General features: G+C 46.2%; 2 protein-coding genes across 15 annotated transcripts in view; one reads left to right on the forward strand and one right to left on the reverse strand.

The window, feature by feature from the left end:
• The first annotated feature begins 2913 nt into the window (after nucleotides 1-2913).
• MPP2 (MAGUK p55 scaffold protein 2) lies at nucleotides 2914-10303 on the forward strand. 8 transcript variants are annotated; one of them, XM_052700174.1, is made up of 12 exons: nucleotides 2914-2999; nucleotides 4872-4990; nucleotides 5786-5938; nucleotides 6044-6193; nucleotides 6655-6882; nucleotides 7787-7918; nucleotides 8141-8246; nucleotides 8354-8425; nucleotides 8512-8673; nucleotides 9027-9229; nucleotides 9301-9429; nucleotides 9516-9830. In XM_052700174.1, exons 2-12 carry the CDS (start codon nucleotides 4874-4876, stop codon nucleotides 9690-9692), a joined length of 1629 nt encoding a protein of 542 aa, XP_052556134.1. In that variant the 5' UTR covers nucleotides 2914-2999; nucleotides 4872-4873; the 3' UTR covers nucleotides 9693-9830. The 8 variants fall into 8 exon arrangements, with proteins under 8 accessions (XP_052556134.1, XP_052556135.1, XP_052556133.1 ...); XM_052700173.1 differs by having other exon boundaries at nucleotides 2964-3031; XM_052700172.1 differs by lacking the exons at nucleotides 2914-2999; nucleotides 9516-9830 and adding exons at nucleotides 3038-3872; nucleotides 9992-10303.
• A 1404-nt stretch (nucleotides 10304-11707) lies between these two features.
• The window catches only part of NBR1 (NBR1 autophagy cargo receptor), a 51425-nt gene continuing 41002 nt past the window's right edge, over nucleotides 11708-22130 (reverse strand). For 6 of the 7 annotated variants that reach the window (XM_052700295.1, XM_052700294.1, XM_052700293.1 and 3 more), the window contains 13 exons: nucleotides 21923-22129; nucleotides 20629-20788; nucleotides 19852-20130; nucleotides 19229-19381; nucleotides 18343-18418; nucleotides 17778-17888; nucleotides 17212-17373; nucleotides 16956-17090; nucleotides 15996-16353; nucleotides 15595-15689; nucleotides 14956-15034; nucleotides 14464-14569; nucleotides 11708-14096 (listed from right to left, as the gene is read on the reverse strand). In XM_052700295.1, the coding sequence (XP_052556255.1) occupies nucleotides 13923-14096; nucleotides 14464-14569; nucleotides 14956-15034; nucleotides 15595-15689; nucleotides 15996-16353; nucleotides 16956-17090; nucleotides 17212-17373; nucleotides 17778-17888; nucleotides 18343-18418; nucleotides 19229-19381; nucleotides 19852-20130; nucleotides 20629-20788; nucleotides 21923-22129 (2095 nt within the window). In that variant the 3' untranslated portion in view covers nucleotides 11708-13922. The remainder of the gene's footprint in view (nucleotides 14097-14463; nucleotides 14570-14955; nucleotides 15035-15594; nucleotides 15690-15995; nucleotides 16354-16955; nucleotides 17091-17211; nucleotides 17374-17777; nucleotides 17889-18342; nucleotides 18419-19228; nucleotides 19382-19851; nucleotides 20131-20628; nucleotides 20789-21922; nucleotide 22130) is intronic. The other variant, XM_052700299.1, reaches the window with a different exon arrangement.

Genomic DNA, 22130 nt, shown 5'->3' on the forward strand with positions numbered 1-22130 from the left:
AAAGAATCACTCACCCTGTTTCAAGGGTTCACCCTACGCTCTAAAGGAAGCAGTCTCCAGGTGCAGTTGCCGCTCTTTCTGCTGACAGACCTTAAACATGGTCAGGAGCCCTCCAGAAAGTAAAATTACAATCCAGCGATAAAGAAGAAACCAATGACCCCATTCCAAAAGCAAACACTCAGCCCACACCCCAAAGGAAGCAGTCTCCGTGCAGAGGTGCTGCCCTTACAGCTTTCTACCTTTAAAAGCAGTTAGGATCCCAAAAACAGAAAGACCAGAGCCCTGCAACAAAGCATCAATCACTCACCCCAATTCCAAAGAGCAGAACTTGCTTCCAATGATCCCAAGGAGGCAGCTCCCAAGCAGAATGCTGCCCTTGCTGTTCCCAGCCCTTAAATATGGGCAGGGAGGGGGTGGAGCCAAGCTCAGCCCTATCCGGTCCCACAGGTAGATTGCTTCCACCTGTGCTGGCAGGGCTGGCCACACCCCTCACCAGGTGCTCAATCACTGCTTCAGACTGTAAACAACAACAAAAAAAGACTAATTACAAGCAGGTGATTGGATCTGCCTGTCCAGCAAGGGGAGTTTGATCAAAGGATGAGCAACAATGGCATGCATATTTTGATTGAAGTCTGTCCTCAAAAGCATTCAGTAAAATTTTTGATAGATAGGGGAGCACAAATTTCAGTACTGATACAGCACACAAATTTCAGTACTGATACAGCAAGATGCTGAAAAGCTGTGTGTGCAGCCTCGATGGCAGAGTTGAGATTACCGGTGTGATCGGAGCGAGCGCTGTTTGCCAAACTAGTGGGGACAGCTTGTGGCTCTCCAGTGAGAAACGTGTCGCCTACTTTCTTTGTAATTAAAGCCCATTGTGAAAACAATTCAGGATTTGACATAATCAGTGGGTGAATCTGGCACCTGCCTGTATGGCAGTGTGTGGCCTTTTGGGTCAAGTTTCAATCCCAGACTCCAAAGAAATAGGGAGACTGCAGCGTGTGCACTTTACGCAGCCCCTGTGCTCCCTGAAGCAGGGGTCGCTAACATACCACTGTACCCCATTTCTGCTGCAGCATGATGTGTGATTTCTGAACTCATAGCAGGTTTGGAGAAAAGACAAATCGTTTCCAGAACAGACTCCCCACATAACTCGTTGTCATCCGGTTTGGAAACCAGATGGAAGGTGATGATTAACAATCGATTGTCGGTGTCTGAAAGCTTATACAGCCCCGCTAAGAGCTGCTGTCCCAAGCCTTGCTTACTTGGCAAGCAAGTTGGGGTGATGCCATGGAGTGATGCTGGGATGACACTGGGGTGAAGTTGTGGACTGAGCCTGGAGAGTGACGCTGGGGGGTGATGCTGGGGTATTGCGGGTGGGGGGGAGGGGAGGGGGGGGAATTCAGAGAGAGAGATACTCGATGGAGACACTGGGGTGACTTACTGTGATGTTGGGGGGTGACATTGTTGGCACGACTCTGGAAGTGACATTGGGGTGACACTGGAGAGTGATTCTGAAGTGTCATTGTAGTGGCATGGGTGATGTTGGGGCTTTTGGGGGAGGAAGGGTGGGTGACATCAGGGAGTGAACACTGGCAGTGACGTTGTTGGGTGTTATACTGGGGACCTAATGGCCCCTGACTGAAGAATGATCCTGGAATTGAATAAGGTATTTTGGCAGTTTTAAGGGAGTTGATATTTGTGGCTGTGGCTGCAAGTGTTTTGTAGAGAGAGCTATCCATGGTATTTGGTATTGTTCTTGCGAAGACTTGTTTTGCAAGCCGATGTTCCAGCTGGGCTCTTGTATGGGAACTGCTGAGTCATGGCCTGAACCTCTGATTGATCACCTGAGGCGAGCAATGAGCCAGCCAGAGGAGCACAGGTGAAGGCAATTCACCTGTGCTGCCGGAAGGGGTGGAGCCTGGCCTCCCTAATGTACTTTAAGGCACGCTAATGAAATCCCAGAGTTTATCTGTGTTCTCTAAGCTGCCCTAGAAACTTCTTAGTCTGTTCTAGAGGCTTCCACGAATTCCTAAGTGGACTCTGGGGCATCCTACAATATTCCCAGAATTCTTCGGGATGCTCAAGGGTTCACTAAAGGCTTTCCAGTATACTCTACTGTAGTACAAGTATGTCCCAGTAAATTCTGGGCCACGCCAGATGACTCCCTGAGCTCCATGGGCCACAATATGGCACTCCAGGGTGCACTAAGAACCTCTGAGAGCGCTCTGTGGTGCCATCACATACAGTGGGTGTATATGTGGATATGTGTGATGGGCAACCAGCAGCTGGTAACTAAGGCTGGACTCCCATGTGCTGAGGGAAATGTGATTTTTCCATGGCTGCACGGAATGTGGGTAGGTTAAGTGGATAGTGGAGATCATGAAATAAAAAAAAAAAAAAATTATCCAATTCTAATGCAGAAACAACATTTGATTCCCACACTATGAAGCCAGTTACACCATCCCCCTTTTCCCGTGGTGCACGGTCGTGCCACACAAGAGCCTCTACATGACCATGCATGCGTGGAGCAGAGCCTGCAGTATGTTTTGTTCAGCAGGTGGCAGCTGGGAAAACTGGTGCTGGGCATACCGATGCTGGGATATCATGTAGGGTGACACATCGTTTTGCTTCTAGGCTGGAGAATGGGTGGGGTGTAGGGGAGAGTGGGGGGGAGGCTCTCGTGTGTGGGCACATGTGGGTAGAGCATTTGCACGTGAACGTGTGTGTGCATAACGTTTAAGTGTGCCTGTCCCTGCCCCAGTGAGCTCCGGGTGTGAACAGACAGCATTTCACCGTGCGTGCATAAGGGAGGATACCACATCCATGTGAGGGGCTCGAGGTGGGAGAGGGGGAAGTTGGGCACTGTGCGGCCCCTTTAAATCCGTGCCCCCTTCACCAGTAAGGAGCTCTTGGCCCGTCCCCCGGCTGCCATGGCAACGTCACCTGCCCCCCTTAAAGGGGACACGCCGTCCTCCCCCACCCGAATCCCCGGGAAGGTGCGTGGCAGTGAGCGGGGGGGCTCCTACGGGTGAGCACATGGGGGGAGAGTGTGAGTGTGCAAGGGCATGTGCAAGCAGGGGAGGCATGCACAGGGTATGAACATGCAGATCTGCACGTGAACATGCATGGCGTGTGTGGACACAAGTGTGAGGGCACAAAGGGAGGCATGTGTCTGCATGTGCACGAGTTTACATTCATGTGAGCATGCACTGGTGGGGGCATGGGTACGCACATGCATGTGAGCGTCTCAGGTTTGCGGGCTTGTAGCTGACCAGGACTGTGCACACGTGTGTGCATATCAGGGGCATATTAGATGTGCTTTTGAATGCACACAGCTGTTCACATTGTGCACAAGTGTATGAGTACACACAGGTCTTGTGCTTGAACACTGATGCTCACATGGTTGCACACATAGATGTACATGTGTGAGCATGCAGAGGGAGGTGTGGACAGCAACATGATTATACTTGTACAGAGACAATCACACAGGTGTATGAGAATACACACATCTCCATTAATGTGTATGCTGTGTACAGGGACACGTGTGCAAGCATGCACTCTGCATGCACATGTGGGCTTTCCACATGCCATGATTGAGGCAGTGAGCACGTAGCAGAGGATTCATGCTCCTTTTGCACATCCATGCAACTTCTGCACGCCCGTGCTCCCTTTGCATGTCCATGCTCCTGTTGAACAACCCGTGTGCTGCGGCCGAGGCTCGGGGTGCAGCAGGCACAGGCGGGGGCTGCGGTACCCGGATCTGGGCAGGAGGCGGGCAGGAGGCCGGGCTCTGCTGCCTGTAGCCATGAACAGCGGCCCCAAACCTGGGGCTTCGCCGTCTGGCCCCGGCACCCCGTTGGGTCCCCAAGGTAGGGTGAATCCCCGGGCGCGGAGGTTGGGTCAGAATGTGACGCTGTGCGGGGGCTGGTGGCTGTGGGATGCACTAGGGGTAAGCTGGGGGCAGGGGTAGGGGGGGTGGAGTGGGGCAAAGGAAGGTGATCTCCTGGGTCATGCTGTGATTCCCCCTAGGTGTGGAGTGAGGGATATTTGGGAGCAACACCTCCCCTCTTTCCTCCTTTTTCATCTGCTTTTCAAGCCTCGCCCGCCATTGCATGCAGCCTCTCCTTCCATTGCAAGCGCTCCCTGCTGAATCGCAAGCCCTTGTTTGCATTGCAGTCCCCTCACTGATTGCATCACACCATCTGGTTAAATTGTACTCCTCAGATGTATTACATTCCCGTGTATGCATTGCAGTCTTCTCATTTGTAGTGCTGTGTCGTTCCCCATCCCCAACCAACCCCCCAACCTGCCCCCTGCCCCTCACCCTGCCATCTCTTGTTTGCACTGCCTGGTTGTCTTGCAAACCTCCTCCCCTCCGGGCTTTACTGCATCCTGCCAGTTGCACTGCAGACCTGCCTGCTGCTGCATGAACTGTGTGTGGGGAATACGCCTCCAGGGGGTTTTGAGGAGTTCCCTCCTTTCCCAATGTAACTCCCCCCCCCCCCCCCCCCCCCCCCCCAGTGATGTTTTTTGGTGTCTTTTGGAGGCAGGTTCTCCTTGTTGCCCCCGCTGAGGGGGCTGGAGGGACAGTTCAGCCTCCTGCAACAATAGGTGGGAAATTGGGAAGGCAGCCCTTTGCAAAGAGATGCTGTGCTAATTGCAGTGGGGCAATGAGGCATGGGTGGGAGGGGGGACATGGCGTAGAGCCACTAGCCCCCACTGAAGCAGAGCATCCCATCACACCACACCATCAAGTACCCTGGGGTGAGGTGAGGGGGATATGGAGACCCTAAATCTGTCCCTGTCCCGCTCCCTTGACTGTTCCTGAGTCCCTGTATCCCTGTGTTCCCACATCCCCATGTCCCCAGCCATGCAGCAAGTCCTCGACAACCTCCTGGGCCTCCCCAGTGCCCCAGGTGCTGCTGACCTTGATCTCATCTTCCTCCGCGGCATCATGGAGAGCCCAATAGTAAGGTCCTTGGCAAAGGTACAGTGGTGCAGGGAACTGGTAGCACTATGTTCCTCCTGTCACCTTGAAGCATGGGGAAAGGAGGGGATGTGGGAGAATGGAGGTGTGTGGATGGGTGAGTGTGAATGGGCACAAGTGTGTGTGCGTGTGTGTGTGTGTGTGTGTTGCACAGATGAAGATGCACATTTGTGTCTGCTTGCATACGTATGCACAAATGCATCTGTGTGATGAGAAGGTATGCACATCTGTGTGCATGCACGTGTGAGAATGCACTTGTATGGGTGCATGCATATACGTGTACACATAGGGAGGTGTGTTTATGCTCACACATGTGTCTGTGTGCATGCATGGAAGTACATGTGCATGCAGTGCGTGTACACAGATGTGTATGAGGGTCCTGTGCTGCAGCTGTATATGGAGTTGGGGAGCAGCGAGAGGGGGCTGGGTATGAGTGGGGAGAGGTGGTGTAGAAGGTGGAGTATTCACACGTGTGCCAATTGCTGACTGTGCTTATGGGGTGCATGTGATTGACCATGTCCTGCATGTTCAGCACAATGTGTTTGTATTTGTATATGCATGTGTGCACTGCCACATGCATGCACAGGTTGGTGTGGTAGTGTGCATGAAAGGCTGGGTGCAGATGTGCATCCAAACAGGTGAATTTACACATGTGAATGCAGGGCTCTGTGCCTGTGCAGAGGGTGCATGTGGACGTAAGTGTATGTGCACAGTGTACATGCATGCATGTGTGTGCACCATGTGGATACAAATGTGGGAACCACTGGCAGCAGGAGTCCCTTACCCCCACCCTAGGCCCATGAGCGACTGGAGGAGACAAAACTGGAGGCAGTGCGGGATAACAACGTGGAGCTGGTGCAGGAGATCCTGCATGACCTTGGGCACCTGGTGCAGCAGGACAGCACAGCAGCCGAGCTGGCCCGCATCCTGCGTGAGCCCCACTTCCAGGTGTGGCAGGAGGCATGCAAGCCCTGTGCATGCAAGGTGCTTGTGCAAACCCCATACATGTGCAAGGTGCGTGTGTACAATGTATGACAGCTGTGCACCTTGCAGTCCCTGCTGGAGACCCATGACTCAGTGGCCTCCAAGAGCTATGAGACACCTCCGCCCAGCCCTGTTCTGGATACAACCTTCAGCAACCAGCCTGTGCCCCCCGACGCTGTGCGTATGGTGGGCATTCGCAAGACAGCTGGAGAGAATCTGGTAAGCTGGATCAGGACAATGCTGGGGGCAATGTAAGGTGCAAGGTGCATTGCTGGAAGCATTGCAAGGGCATTACACAGTGCTGGGAACATCATATAATTTCGGAGAATCGCAGGGTGTTGGGGAAATTGCATGATGCTGAGGACTTCACTGAGTGCTGGGGGCAATTAAAGTTGCAGGGGGGCATTAATGGGTGTTGACGGCATTGCTTGGGGAATTTTTGGATACTTGGGGGCATTGCACAGTGCTAATGACACTGCAGGGTACTGGGGAAATTGCTGGGTGCTGGAGACACTGCAGGATGTCAGGATATTACTGAGAGCATTGCACGGATACCTTGGATGGTTCTGAAGATATTGCATGGTAGTGGGAACACTGCAGGATACTGGGGAAATCACCGGTGCTGGGGCAGTGAAGTGAGGTGACTGCTGTCAGAGCTGATGTGGGACTGTTCCACCCAGGGAGTGACGTTCCGAGTGGAGCGGGGGGAGCTGGTGATTGCCCGCATCCTGCATGGGGGCATGGTGGCCCAGCAGGGGCTGCTGCACGTAGGGGATGTCATCCGAGAGGTGAATGGGCAGGAGGTGGGCAGCGACCCACGGGTGCTGCAGGACAGCCTGCGCCATGCCAGTGGTAGCGTCGTCCTCAAGATCCTGCCCAGCTACCAGGAGCCACACCCACCCCGGCAGGTACTCACATTTACATCCTATATCTGTACTCTGCATGTTGCACCTTGCACCAGTTCCCTTGCCTATAGCTCATGAGCCTCCATGCCTATGAGTCCCACTGCGTTATGCCGACATTGTTTCCACCTCTGTGCTGTCCCCATGCTTCCATTTTCACTGTGCTCATGCCCTATACCCAAGCATCACCTGTTCCTTTGCCATGTACCCTGTGTCCCATCTACTCATGCTTTTGTGTCCTATGTCTCCAGCTCCCTGAGCTTCACGTCCCCTGCGAACCAGCTGGGAGTGTCTCATAGTTTGAGGTCCCACTGCCTCTTTGTGTCCTGCACTCTGGGCACCCACAAGGGCACCCCACTCCTACCCGTGGTGGCTGCAGTGTCGCTCATCTGACTCCATTCCCCTCCCCACAGCGGAACTTGGCTGCTGTGTTCCCTACCCTGTACCACATCAGCTGCATGCTGTCGCCCAGAGAGGAACAAAGAAGCACTGTCAGCAGGTCCTTTGGGACTGCACCGCCTGGCACTGTGTGTCCCCAAGCATCATGCTGCTGCCTGTGTGCACACTTCCTGCCCAGCCAGGGATTGGACACTGCCGTTGCACACCCATGCACAAATGTGTGCCACTGTGGCTGCACTGTGCCTGGGTGCAGGGCTGTGTGTAGGTGCAGGGCTGTGTGCAGGCACTGCCCTAGGACTGCTGTGGTGTCTGGGTGCTGCCCTGGGTGCTGCCTGTGTGTGCATGGCTGCCCTGCACGCCTGCCTGCACCAAGTGGCGGGGAGGACATGTGTGTATGTGCATGTGTGAGTGTGCATAGTGCTAGGAAAACTGAGGCACAGTGCTGCAGGAAGCCAGGAGCATGACACCCATGTATGGCTCCCGTGTTTCTGGTGACCCCCGTTCTCCCCAGGTCTTTGTGAAGTGCCACTTTGACTATGACCCAGCTTCCGACAGCCTCATTCCCTGCAAGGAGGCTGGGCTACGCTTTGCTGCCGGAGACCTTCTGCAGATTGTCAACCAGGATGATCCCAACTGGTGGCAGGTAAGAGTTGAGCATTGTTGTCCCTTGGCTCCCAGTCCAGTTTCTCCCAGCAGCCTAGGGGCTGCTGAGGGGGTGTTGTTGCTGCTTTTTTGGGGGGGGGCGGGGGAGCTTGAGGTTGGGGAGGAATACCTCAATGTGCCATACTGTGCTTCCCCTAGCAGTGCAGTATGGGGAGGGTTTGTGGGGACATGGGATCCCCACGTACCACACTGTCCCCCTCAGGCATGCCATGTGGAAGGAGGCAGTGCGGGACTTATCCCTAGCCAGCTGCTGGAGGAGAAGCGAAAAGCCTTCGTGAAGCGAGACTTGGAGGTGGCCCCCACATCTGGTATGAAGCTCCCTGCCCCACTGCGGGTCCCCAGCTCCCATAGCAATGTCCTTGTGCCCTGGTGCTGTCCCTAGCCTTGGTTGGCATAGCCAGCCTCATGCCCTCAGCAGGGGCCCTGTGCAGCAGCCTCAGTGGGAGAAGGAAGAAGAGGATGATGTACCTGACCACAAAGAACGCAGGTGAGGATCCCTAGGGAACAGTCCCTAGACTAGTCCCTTGTGCTGGGATCCCCATGGCACACAGTTAGTGTCTGTCCCTTGCACAGAGTTTGACCGCCATGAGCTGCTGATCTATGAGGAGGTGGCCCGCATGCCACCTTTCCGAAGGAAAACCCTAGTGCTTATCGGTGCCCAGGGCGTGGGGCGACGCAGCCTCAAGAACAAGCTCATCATGTTCGACCAAGCGCGCTACGGCACCACCATCCCCTGTGAGTGTCCCCATGTCATCCACAAGTGGCACTTTCCTCCAATGACTATTATGGTCCCCTAAAACACTGCCACCTCCCTAAAGGCATTTTGTCTTCTCAATACTCTGCTGTCCCCCATGAGCATGGTCACCTTCAGGTATAATCACTGTTCTCTTCGAATATCACTAGCCTATAAAAGCATTACTGCCTCCCCACGTACATTACCATCCCCTAAGAGCAGCACTGTCCCCCATGAGTAGCACTATAACCCAGCCCCATGCAGTTGTGTCACAGCCCCATTACCATCACCATGTACTGAATGGGACCTCCCAGGGTGGGCTGGCATTGGGTGCTCAGGGTGACATTGCGGGCAGACACATCACGGAAGCCCAAGGACAGCGAGAAAGATGGGCATGGGTACCACTTCGTATCACGGGGTGAGATGGAGGCAGACATCAAGGCAGGTCACTATCTGGAGCACGGCGAGTATGAGGGAAACCTCTACGGCACCAAGATTGACTCCATTCGTGCTGTGGTGAACGCTGGCAAGATGTGCATCCTGGATGTCAACCCACAGGTAAGCAGCACCTGAACGAGGAGGACTAAGGGGAGGTCTGCAGGGTTCAGCCCCACCCCATTTCCCTACAGGCAGTGAAGGTGCTCAGGACAGCAGAATTTGTGCCCTATGTGGTCTTCATCGAAGCTCCCAGTGCCGAAACCCTGCGGGCCATGAACCGTGCAGCACTGGAGAGTGGCGTGGCTATCAAGCAGCTCTCGGTGGGTGCTTGGGACAAGGGGCACAGTGCAGTGGGAGTGGGGAGGTGGAATCAGTGAGGAAACTGAGGCAGCACTGGTGTGGGCAGGAGGCTGACGCCCGGCGGACAGTAGAGGAGAGCAGTCGCATACAGCATGGCTACAGCCATTACTTTGACCTGAGTCTGACCAACGACAACCTGGAACACACCTTTGGGCAGCTGCGAGAGGCCATGGAGCACCTGCGGGCTGAGCCCCAGTGGGTGCCTGTCACCTGGGTCTATTAGCATGTGTGTACATCCGAGCACACACACACCCCCCCCCCCCTCTACTTCTGTCTTGAGGCCCACGGTGATGAGCATGCCTTGCTCAGCACCACCACTGTAGGGTACAGCTCCTCCCTCCCTCCCTCCCACCATGATTATTTTCTTCTGGGGGGGGAGGAGGGGCAGGGGGAAAAGAGATATGGGACAGCTCCCCTGCCCCGTGCTGACACAGCTAACTCACTGCCAAAAGCTGCCCTCCCTTTATCCCAGGAGACGGTGCCACCGTGTGGTCTTGTCCTTGCCTCAGTTTCTCCATGCAGGAGCCTCCCCTAGGATGGAGTGTCTATATTCCGGTGACACCCAGAAGATCCCTACCCTGTAAGTGGCCCGCAATTAACTCTGTAATTAATGATCTCCACAGGGGAGTTGCCCTGGGGTGAACTCAGGGGACAGGGTGAATGCACACGTGAATAGATGGGCAGGCATAGCCTGGTGGCTCTGTATTGCTTCCTCCTTGTCCCCCTGCCCAAGCCTGCAGGGACACACTGAGGTCCCTATGTCCCCTGCCCCAGATTGTTCCTTTGTGGTACTTTGCTGTAATTTTATTATTAAAGAGAAATTAGAGAAAAAGAGTAATTTTGTGTCATTATGGCCAAGCACAGAGAAATGGGAACGCAACTGCAACTAGGGAGTACAGGGGACAAGTACCATGCTTAACCCCCAGGACCTTCCTTGCTGCCACCGAAGAGGTAAGCAGAGCTGCAGGCATGCATGCATACAAGTGTCTGCAGGTACATACGCAGAGAGCTAAGCAGATGTTGCACAATTGCAGGCCTAGCTGTATACTTGTCACCTTACAGAGCTACGCATGCATTGTGCTCAGACATGTGCCCCCAGCATGCTACATCCCAGTAGGGTGGTGGGGGACACCTAGCTAAACAGCACAGTACCTTTAAACTCCTACAGGACAAGTACTGCCTCTGGGAGCACTGAAGAGCTCCTCAGTTTGCTGTTAGTGTTTCTCAGTGTGACTGACAGGGCCAAGGACGCCCCTGCACCCTACAGTACCTCCACAGCTCCTCAGGGTGCTCTCAGATGCCTTAGATTCTTCTCAGTATGCTCTATTGTAATTCAAGGACTGCCCAGTGCTCACAGGTCTCTTTCCAGAGCAACACTGAAAATTCCCAAGAACCACAGTGTAGTTTTAAGATAAAATACATAACTCCCAGAGCTCAGCTGCATCTGCTGAAGTGCTTTATACTCCTCCTAGTATCCTAGAGGCCTCCAAAGGCCTGTCCTCTAAGGTACATTAGAGTACTCCTAGAACTTCTGAGTGCGCAGGACAGTCTGACCCAAGTCAGTCTGATGCAGTTAACTTAGTATTCTCCCCCCTCTTGCAGCATGCAAGGGAAGTAGAAGGGAAAGACGAGAATGCCCGAGTGATTTGGGCTTCTCTAACACAGGAAGGGTCCCATTACTACTGTAGCACAGTCACCATAACTACAGTCTCTTGCAAGCCACAGGTAGTGAAGCTGCAGCTTCTCACACTTAAAAAGCTAATGCTTACTAGCTCCTTCCCACCTCCTCCTCCAGGCCTCAGCTCCATCAAGGAAAACAAAAGCAATTAATAATGCAAGCTCTGAAACCTCACAACCTCAAAACAGTACACAGGGGCACAATGAACTTCTGCAGGTCTGACTGCTCCTGCAGTGGCCAAGTTAGACTCAGCCCCTGTTGAAAGCAGGCTTCTCTAGGCCCAGTCCAGTACTGCCCCAGAAGCCCCATGCCTGCAGCCCCAACAGGGCACAGCATCCCCGCAGTTGGCACTGCCTGAGTCACTCCAGTCCACCCCCTCACCTCCCCCTGCTTATCCATCACCCACCACTGCCACAGGGCAGGCATATAGAAGCAGGGCACCCACCTGGCCAGGGTCCTAATGCTATGGCAGGGCAGTGAGCTGCCAGGGCAGAGGGGAACAGCCACAGCTGAGCACTCCAGCTACAGCAGCCGCCTGTAAAGAGGCCAATGAGAGCGAGCCAGATAAAGAGATTTATTGTAAAGTCAGAGGAAAACATGGTCTTCTACCCTTCTCTCCCCTACATCACAGTTGAATTTAAAGAGCTTATCCTAAACAAGGTACAGGTCATATTCATACTACAGAATATATTATAAATTATACCATGCATTAACAAAATATACAAAGCCAACAGAAATACATCTTAAGCCTGAGCATACACTATCTAGCCTCTAGTAAAAGGTAACCTAAAGAAAACATTATTTCACACTTCACAATTCAATCTGCAATGAAGTGCTTTTCCTCAAACATTTTATAGTGTTTTGTTTATTTATAGAACACATTAAAATCTTAAGTATGAGGGTATACACAGAAAGAGCAAGTGCTGCTGGACATTACAGATCAAAGCAGACAACCAGATTAAGTTCACCAGCTACTACATTTATCCATGTCCTCTCCTCCTCCTCAGTAAGCACAAGCCAAAAGATATTCAAATCAGTATGTGTGAGTTATAGTGAGAAATACCATGATTTCAATTTACAGAAAAGTCTATCTGGTCCACAGTAGATAGCTGTACTGGGGTACAGACAGATGTGATACACCACAAAATAGTCCTACTGTATTCCAAAATAAGCATTTAAGAGTTTACCTTCCACAATCTATAAAAATAGGTTTAAAACAGAAACAGTATGATACATATTTTTCTTCACTTATTTTAATGGTATCTTACCATGGAGAGTATTAGGTCTTTAAAAAACTAATACTGATCATTTGATCAGTCTGAGTACTGATAGCTGCTTCAGCTATGTTGTGTCAAAATAACAACACCTTATTTTGAAGCAGCAGTAGTATTTATATCTCAGGATCACTGGTCTCCTACTGCAGCAACTAAGGAAGCTTACTCAAAAGAAAGAATGTAGTCAACATTGCTGTCACTTTAAGAGCAATTATCTATAGATACACCACTGCACAGCAGCGTATGGAAACTGGTTTCTTGCGATTCTTCAGAATCAAATCACCTCTCAGGATGTTTGGGAGGGAATTCTTAAACTTCGAAATAACTATGTGTATGTAAGGAAAAATTGTGAGAAAAAGTAAATTCTATCGATGTGTTTACAGAAACACAAAAGCAGCTAGAACCACTGCCAGAGACTACATATTTAACACTGCTTAAGTTATATTTTTCAAATTAAGGTAGGTTGCACAACCCCTACCTCAGGTGGTGGTGGGGTTTGTTTCCCAAATGCGACCAGAATTCAAACTCCAGTTCAAGTTTGGCTTTTTATGCACTCTAACTCTTTATGTAGTATTAAGATGTCTGGACAACACAGAAAAAACATAGGGGTTCAGTTTTTACACCTTTTTTTTTTTTTTTTTTCCTCCCCTAAAGAGCCTTCTCAAAGGTTCTTCGAAAGGTTTTTCCTACAGTAGAACTCAATTTTTAACAAAATATTTTATGTAGGCTATATTTTTTGTTAGACATAAGTTTACTGTTATAATTACTACAAATGGTTACAGTTAATAGCTGCTGGTAAATTAACTCTTACACTTTATTCTGCTACAAGAAACGGTGATTTTCCTGGTATACATCCGTTCAAATTAACTTCAGGCTTTTCAGAAGTCATTTGATGGTTCAAGACTAATTTTAACATATGAGCAACACGTCCTTCTCCCCTCCCCCCTCCCAATACACCCTCCCCCCACACACCCCCAAGAATGATTCGTAAGGTTTAAATCTGTTACACTGCTATCATGAACTGGACAAAAATTGATAACTATATCATATCAGAAGAAACAGCCTCCAAGTAGCAGGTATCTCTTGTAAATTAGACAAGACCACATTTTACAGAAGCAGTTTAAACTTTGTAACGGGAAACAGTGTGTTAGAAATCAACAAAACGAGCTCCCAGCTGCCTAAAAGTATTTTACATATAATAAAAGGGGAAGTGTGCAGGCTGAAGTCATTCTATAACATTTCCAGGTAAAAAGGATTCAGTATAAAGTTACCCACTTCAATACATCTGATTTCAGCAAAAGTAAAGGTGAAATTCTGTCTCTGATTTGTAAAATGTTCTGATAAGCATTGTTTGACATTTCCATGAGAGGAAAAAGTCAAAAGCTCAAAGAGAAGTCAAAGTTTTATCTATATCTCCAAAGTAGTTGAAGGTCAGCCTGCTAATGTAGCGTTTAGTGAGAATTTGCTCAACTAAGGCGATTCATCCCTCCACCAGGAAGGTTCAGCATCTGTTGCTATACCAGTCACCATTACTAATTTGAAGCAATTCAGTTACCACCTGAACCATATTATTGTTGTGCTTCTTCAGCAGTCGCAGGTTTAACTGGCTGTCACAGAATCCCATCTCACACAGACTGGATAGAAGAGCAGCAGTGTGCTCTTCTGTGGCTGCAGGCTGATAGAAACAAAACAAGAGAGAAAAGATTGTTTATCTTATTTTTGCCATCTTGAGCAGTGGTCCTGCATTATACTGGAATGCAGTGATGACGCTGAGGCCTTTTATCCACAAGGAAGCAATGTGCACCTACTTTCCATTATGCTCAAAGAGACATGCTTATATCTCCACAGCATGGACTTCTCCATCGTCTTGTGGGAGTGCCATGCTTCCAAGGGATGTCACCAAGCGTAACATTTTACTGTTGCAGCAATGTGTTGTGAAACATCAATACAGAGAATGTATGTTTTATTAAGGTACCAACACCTACAATTTTAATGCTGGAATTCTGTAAAACTCATACAGAACATGGGAAAAAGACATTTACCTGTTCTGTAATGGGTGGTCCAGCGAATAATGCTTTGTAGGCAGAGGCAGCAACTGACAAAGCTCCTTTAACTAGATCTCCTGCAATACTGCCTCCTTGTGGGAGCCTGTAGAAAGATTAGATATTACATTTGGTCAGCAAAAGCCGTATTTCTTTCACCTGATATGTAAATCTTTCCCACAAATGGCTCAATTGAGACTTAATTCTTGTGGGATAGAATAACCCATTATCCAAAAGAATCACTGCTGCTCAGGAATCAAGCTTTCCAACCCTTCTGCTAATTTGTACTTACTTTCTTAATGCTAAAATACATTAGCTTACTGTACATAAAATGAAAGTTTGAAAGGATTAAACAGTCTACGTACACAGAAGCTGTGATACATCCATCCAGATCAGAGTAACTTCTGTCTGGTTTCCACTAATTCTTAGTTACTCAATCTTCAAAGAAAGGCCATGGAACAAACAGAATTTGTGAAGCTTCTGTTTCATTACCTTGCGTATTCTGAGCCCTTCCGGATACTAGTTAGAAATACAGAAGATTCTGATTCATGCCTGTCTTCACCACTAGGTTCTGAAAGAAGAAAAAAATACCGTAAGAATACATACACTTAACTAAAAGCTGAAGAGATTCAACATGCACATAAACATCAAGTGAGATTCAGTCTAGATTAAAACTTTTAAAGCTTGGTGACCCAGATGCAAGCTCGGCATGCAAAATTCTCACTACAGTTAATATAATTAAAAGAATTCTAGGACTCATTTTTGACTGATAAGTCAGTGGGTACCTGCTTCCCGACAACATGAACTGCTGTCTGAGCTCCAAATAACCGCAACAATGGCATTAGCACACTAATTCCAAAACAAGATAAACTTCTACATGTATACAGGCACTTCTGAGTGCTCTTCTACCATTTCTACTCAATAAACACTATTCTCACCCAATTCACAAAGTTGATTATTGCTTTATTCAAGTCTTCTGTATGATAAAATTTTAAACGCCCCGAGAGAAACAGATTGTTATTACTTGGGTAGGTTTATGCTCCCCTCAATAATGAGACACAAAATTCAACTGCAGATGTAAAGAATAGAATGCAACTAATGTATGCACCCTTCAGTAAGTACAGTCAATACCTTCTCTTATTTGATTATAAGGAGTGGAAGAGACATTCTCTGAAGTTGGTATGTTTGGCTCTTGGAAGATAGGATTCTGAAGAGATGCAAGATTTCTGAAAACATAAAGCAAAACAATTACTTCTTCCTTTCTATTCAATGTGCCCACATATAGGTAAGTCTAGGTAAACAGGCAAAAGAAATCTTCACGTACTCCCTTATTTCCTTCTCTACTCAGTGATTAGCTAAGCACAAATGGCTTTATAAAAAAAAGTTACAGGATATAGGGCACACAAGCACATGCAAAATTGATTTTTTTTTTTTTTTTTTTTTTTTGCAACAACTTCTGTTTGGACACTGAACTTGACTGCAACATCCTGTAAAGCCTGCAGCAACTCTTTATTCTTGTCCTAGAAGCATACCTTTCTGTCTGGGGTAAGGTGTCCACAACTTCTGAGGCCAATGGTACTACAGCCAGTGTTTGTGAAGTTGTCAAAACTTCACCGATGCTGTGCGTCTGTGGGTGCCTTTCCCCTTCTGAATTCCCTGCCCCTGTTTCAGATTCTCCTGTCTTTTCCAGGCTGGGCTGAGAAAGAGCTGAACTATACATGGACTCCCCTAAAGGACGGCTGGTATCAAAGCACTCAGGGAGAATAATGATATAATCCTCTGATGAAGACGACGAGCCTTGACTTTGAACATCATCTTTATCATCACCTTCATCTTCGTCAAATCTGACAGTAATGCAGTCTGTTCTCTCATCAGACAGTAGAAGCTCATCTAAGAGAAAAAGAAAAAAAGGGTATTAAAAATTGTCTATTTTGCCTGGGTAAGACCAAAGGCAGTACTGTTCCAGACATAAAGGCCAATTATTCGGAAATAACTTTAAGCCTTTGCTACCAATGTTAACTATATAAGAGCTTTTTTATTAATATTATTTCCTGACAGGAGGAGGTAGGTATCGATCTTATATTAAATTTAGGGGGAATATAACAGAAGTAACAGCTACACTGAGAACAGAAGTTTTCAGCTCCTAAATTATATGTATCAGGTGTAAGCACAGGCTTCAAACTACGCAAACTATGGAAGTGGCAGCCATGAATAATCTGTGAGCACTTATCTGAATGACTGGAGTAATGAACGGAAAACTGACTGGAACTACTATCTCAATTTCACTTCTTATTTTTCTTCCTTTAATTAAAGCAAAGCTCTCAAAATAGCTGTTTTTTCAAAGCAATGACACCAACTTTCTGATGCAACACTGATTCTTGCTACATCAAGAGAGCCAGAGTTCTACAACACCAGAGACCTTTTTGTAACTGATTTTTTCTCCTGCAGTCCCTATTATAACTTCACCTTCAATTCAGACTTATTTTACTTACCATTGCCATTTTCTGCCATTGCCTCTGACTGATGGATCTTTGATTCCTTTTTAGAAACAGACTGAGTTTTTATCCTAGAAGTTTCTTCATTTATCACATTACAACTGAAAGCGTCTTGGAATGTTTGCAAAGAATCTAATACAACAATCAGTAAAAACAATTTGAAAATTTATCATTATCTGCAGTATAAATCAATTTGTTGCCAATATCCACAAGGAAAGTAACACCACAGAAGTCAGCTAAATACAGTACTTACTCTTCAGGGATTTATTTTTTTGTGGGGGCTTATGGTCAGGTGCAGCATCCAGAGTCAGAGAGCGAATTACAGTTTCGCAGACAAACTGAGTCCCGCTCATATCTTCTTCCCCTTCTTCTTGGTTCAGTGGATGTTCAGTTTTCATTTTCACCATACAAGTACCTGTAGAACAGAAGACTTAAATCATTCCTTTGAAAGGGAAACACAGTAGATTACTTCAATGTCACCACAAGAAAACACAAAACTATTTTTACTTAACCTAGCCAAGGCTAACAATACTGATTCTATGTACTGATTATTCCTCAGAAGTTGAAGATTTTGAAATTCATTTCAAGTTGAAATTGAACGTGAGGATCTAATCTAGTCTTTAAAATGCAAATTCTTAGTTTTCTCTCCAATTCTAAAACAAACAAACAAACAAAAAAACCTGTTGTTTTTCCCCAGAAAGGTGAAAAACAGGAGTTCCAATTCTTTAGGTAAATAAAACACAACTTCTGTCCAGTTACCATATTTGACAATATCCTCCCTCCCTCCCTCTTCTCAAGCTCCCCATCATTACTGCTTACCAGACATTGGTTTAAATCCACTCCCCTCATTTTCCTCCTCTATCTGACCTAAGCCAGGTTTCTCTAGCAAGAGGCTATCATGTGGCAAAGGGGACATGCATGGAGTCATGTCTGTAAAACAAAGATTATGAAGATGACCATCGTTAAATAAATAGGAACCTTCCCTCAGGAAGTAGCTTTTTAAGATCCTTTCTTAAGAAATAAATAAATAAATAAATAAATGAAATTCTTCCAAGATAGCACAGTTATCTTACAAGATACTTTGGCAAAATAGACAATTAACTTTGCAATTACTGGTACTTGTTGAGGAATGCAAAAGGCAACCTTCTAGAACACCTAGGATTTTATGGTCTTGGGGATGTGAAATTGAACAAGAGACTAAAAGTGACAAGTGACAACTAAATCTCCTCTAACGATGCACAAAAAAAAAAAAAAAAAAAAAAAAAAAACCACAGTACCTGGGAAGACACTTTAGCCCAAAGAACAAAAGCTTTTGCCCAGACAAGTTTTCATTGAGTAAACGGTAACTTAGAATTATAGCAACAGTTCAGTAGAACATCCTTACCAACAGGAGTATTGTGTGGCACTCTCTCTAATTCCTGTACAATATTGATGTCCAATAGCTCAAAGGACAGCAAATCCTAGAGAAAGAAATCCCACAGTTTTCATCAACAAGCAATGAACTGGAATCCTAACGTGGTACTTCCCAGCATCAAATCCCTGGAATTCATGATTGTTTAATCCAGAGAAGATGAAGTTCAGGGCTCTCTATCACTCTCTACAACTACCTGAAGGGAGGCTGGGGTGAGATGGGAGTTGGCCTCTTCTCCCATGTAACTAGTGATAGGACTTAAAAGAAATAGCCTCAAGCTGCGCCACGGGAGATTCAGGTTGGACATTAGGAAATACTTCTCAAAGACCAGTCGGGCACTGGAATGAGCTGCCCAGGGAGGTGGTGGAACCCTAGAGGTGTTCAAGAAATGTTTAGACGTTGTACTGAGGGACATGTTTTAGTGGAAAATATAGGTGATAGGTGGATGGTTGGACTGGATGATCTTAGAGGACTTTTTCAACCTTGGTGATTCTGTAATTCCAGTATCTTAAAAATGGCCTACTCCATTCTGTTATTTACTTGGCATGGCCTCAGATGGAGGGCATTTTCCCATAGAGTCCACCCCTCACTAGAGAAAAAACAATACACAAATTAAGGCAGTGAGGGGGAAAATTAAGTACTCCATTGTCAGAGGTCAAAGAAAGACCCTAAACCACAAACCTTCAAGGAAAATCTTAGCAAATACCTTAATTGCACTGACAGCCCCCTGTAACAATTCAGAGAAATAGTTCTGCTATATAAAATGCAGTATACTCTTCCTGAAAACAGTGATTCTTCTAAAACTTAAAAGCTACTTATTCTTATGGATGATGATATTATTTTTTTTAAAGCACTTTACCTGTGCAGTGAGAAGATCAACAGATGGGATATAGAATTCTCTCTCACTGGCTAGATTTTTCATCTTCAAAGGACAAGTTGGCAGAGATATCTCAGCCTGTTCCACAATTTCACCTGTAATGTGAGCATTTCTTTCTGTCTTCAAGTAAGCATCCTGCAAAAGACAAAAAAAAAAAAAAAGTCTCAGAAATACCTTAGGTAGCAAATCTAAGCCATAAAACATTGAGCCTGAATATTATTTAAGTTACAATTTGAAAAATAAACTCTGCTCATTTTAAAGCCAAAAGGACAAGACTTAACGTGAAGAAAATCCGTGTCCCATCATAAAAAAAAAAAAAAAAAAGACAAATAGCTGAAACTGATCAGTAACTTACTGCATGTCTGTCCAAAAAGAATTACTATTTCAGAACTTAAAATGCAAAATAAGTTATTATTCTTAGTAGAGAAGAAAAACAACTTGGGGAAAAAAAAAAAAAAGAAAAAAAAAAAATCAGAAGCAAACTACTAAAAGAATCCCCCAGAGATCAGTATAGCTAGGAATGCAGCACCACTGCAGAAAACAGTGCATATTCTTCAAACTACCGGACAATTTGCTAGTGCCCCAAAACTGGATGAGTTACTTGCCTGTTTGTTACTGGATATATTATCTTTATCAAAATCCTTCCAACTGTTTTCTAAAGAGTCAGTAGCTGGGGAGGGATCCACAACAATACTGCACCAGATTCTAGGTCCAAACTGTTCCCCTCTGTGCGACAGCCTCCAGTGAGAGGTATAAGTTCCCTCTATAGTGGGAGCCACAAACTCAACTGAAACAGTCCCAACTTGTCCTGTTGATATGGATGGTACCAACACATCCTTTTTCTCAGAAGATGCCAAAGTGAGATTTCCCCACATAAGTTTCAGCTGAAATAGAAAAAGGCAAAAAACTTTGCAAGTTTCTCTTTATAAGTAGCGAGGAAGAAATATTTTGAACTTCTCTGCTAAAAGGCTTTATACAAATGCTAGACAAAGAGCAGCTGCTAGTAAAGATTCACATTAGTCTCTACGATCACACAGTAAGAAGGTACTCATCTTTAAATAGGAATTCAGAAAACACAGCAGAAAACATTCCAGAAATCAGAAGTGCAAGATACTCGCTGTAACCAGATTGCACTACTACGTTAGAATAACAACAGAAGACATTTTCATTGACATTTCCCTTGATTGCTTTCCTACTATGCTCTACAGTTTTAAGGAAAGCTTACTGCTCTACACTTTCCAGTTTTAACCAGTTTTTGACAGTTTTTAACCGGTCAAAATAAATCATAAACAGGTTCAAAGAGAGAATTCAGATTCTTAATCATATAAGCTTTATTTCTCTACAAATATTTTAGTGTGTAAAAGTTAACAAAGGAAAGATACCTTTGTGTCTGAGCTCCATTCCACATTGCCAGTATTTTTCATTCTCCAGTGCTTGATGAACTTTGTTCCTGGTTGCAAGTGAGTCCCATCTGGCAAATTCTCATCCACAAAAACTGCACTCAGTGTTGGGACAACTGCTTGGAAGTGTTGACTGAGACTCCTAGGAGGGTGAAAAAAAATAAACCAAAACACCAAAATTGAGGAAGTTACTCAGCTGTTATAGCTAAAACAGAATAACATACTTATGTTTCTTTCTAGACATTTTTCCTAATTGTAATGTAATGGTTTTAATCTCAAGCCTAAACACCACACAGCAGTTTGTTTTGCTTAACTAGAAAGGAAGCACACAAAAATAAGATCTGCTCATCTGGAAGAATCTCTATTATGATTACAACACCAAGATTTAAAAGAAAGGTTCACTGCTCTTCAGTTGATTTTTAATTTAATTATAAAACACTTTGGGCAATACTAGTACGCTGTTACAGAAGAAAGTCATTATCTTTCTGATTTTGAATCAATGACTTATAGAAGTGATATCTTCTTATTTGGCCTTACAAGCAATATTGTTTTTTCAGTAAGTACCACAGATTTGTCTGAAAGGAAAATAAATAAAATCAAAAGCTCTACTGATAGTTTAGTGCACTGACAGAGGATTGGTGAAGCAATTCACCACCAATATCAACTTCAAAAGATTCCAACTAGCAGCACTCAGTTTCCTTTAATATTTCTGTTCAGTCAGGAGGATGCCGTAATTATTTTAAGCTCCTCACAAACAGAAGTTATTAATCAACCCTTAAATGCCCAGTGCATTCATAAAACCTAAAGGAACTCAAAAATGCAAAGTAGTCTGTCTTGTCTGAAAGGCTGTTACCTAACATGCCTCATTCTAAATGCATTCCGAAGAAAAAAAGGAAAAAAACACTGAATGCGTGTACACAAAATATACGTAACAATAAGGAGACAATTAAAACAGGAAAACATGGAATTTCAAAAAAAGCTAGCAGCAACATTAATTTATATTGCATGTACACACATGTCATCCTAGGCATTCGCCTTCCCTCATCACCCCACATAATCATTAGTTGCTTTTTTTTTTTTTTCTTCTGCTACTCTCTTTAGAAGGAACACTCCACCTTGCAAATTCTATTTAGACAAAATTTTCACAGGATTCAATCACAGATGATACTCTGAATGAGTGACTGACTTCACAGCCTTCCTCGTTACTTTAACTCTGTGTCATCACAGACAGCCAGACAGTGCAACGAAGAATTGATCAGCTAGTAACAACCCTTACGGTATGGTACTGTGTTGGAGATTTTCTGGCTTCAGAGTTGGCGAGCCACTGGTTTCCAATACAGGGACAGAGTTCCACAGATGAATTTTCCTGTGCAACTTCAGCTGCTTTTTGAGCTCTCGGACCTCTGCCTTTCGCTGTTTCTTCTCTGCTCGTAACCTCTGCTTTTCTGCCTTCAGAAATCTTTTGTCTATCTGCTTCTGGAGCC

The sequence above is a fragment of the Tympanuchus pallidicinctus genome, unplaced genomic scaffold, assembly GCF_026119805.1.
Source record: "Tympanuchus pallidicinctus isolate F22 unplaced genomic scaffold, pur_lepc_1.0 scaffold39, whole genome shotgun sequence".
Lineage (NCBI taxonomy): Eukaryota > Metazoa > Chordata > Aves > Galliformes > Phasianidae > Tympanuchus > Tympanuchus pallidicinctus.

Excerpts from the sequence above, each read along its gene's own strand:
- MPP2 (XM_052700168.1), top strand. The coding sequence starts at position 3,809 with ATGAACAGCGGCCCCAAACCTGGGGCTTCGCCGTCTGGCCCCGGCACC. Across the intron at positions 3,873-4,871 it reads CACCCCGTTGGGTCCCCAAG|CCATGCAGCAAGTCCTCGAC; the intron begins GTAGGGTGAATC and ends CCATGTCCCCAG. Across the intron at positions 8,674-9,026 it reads CTACGGCACCACCATCCCCT|ACACATCACGGAAGCCCAAG; the intron begins GTGAGTGTCCCC and ends CATTGCGGGCAG.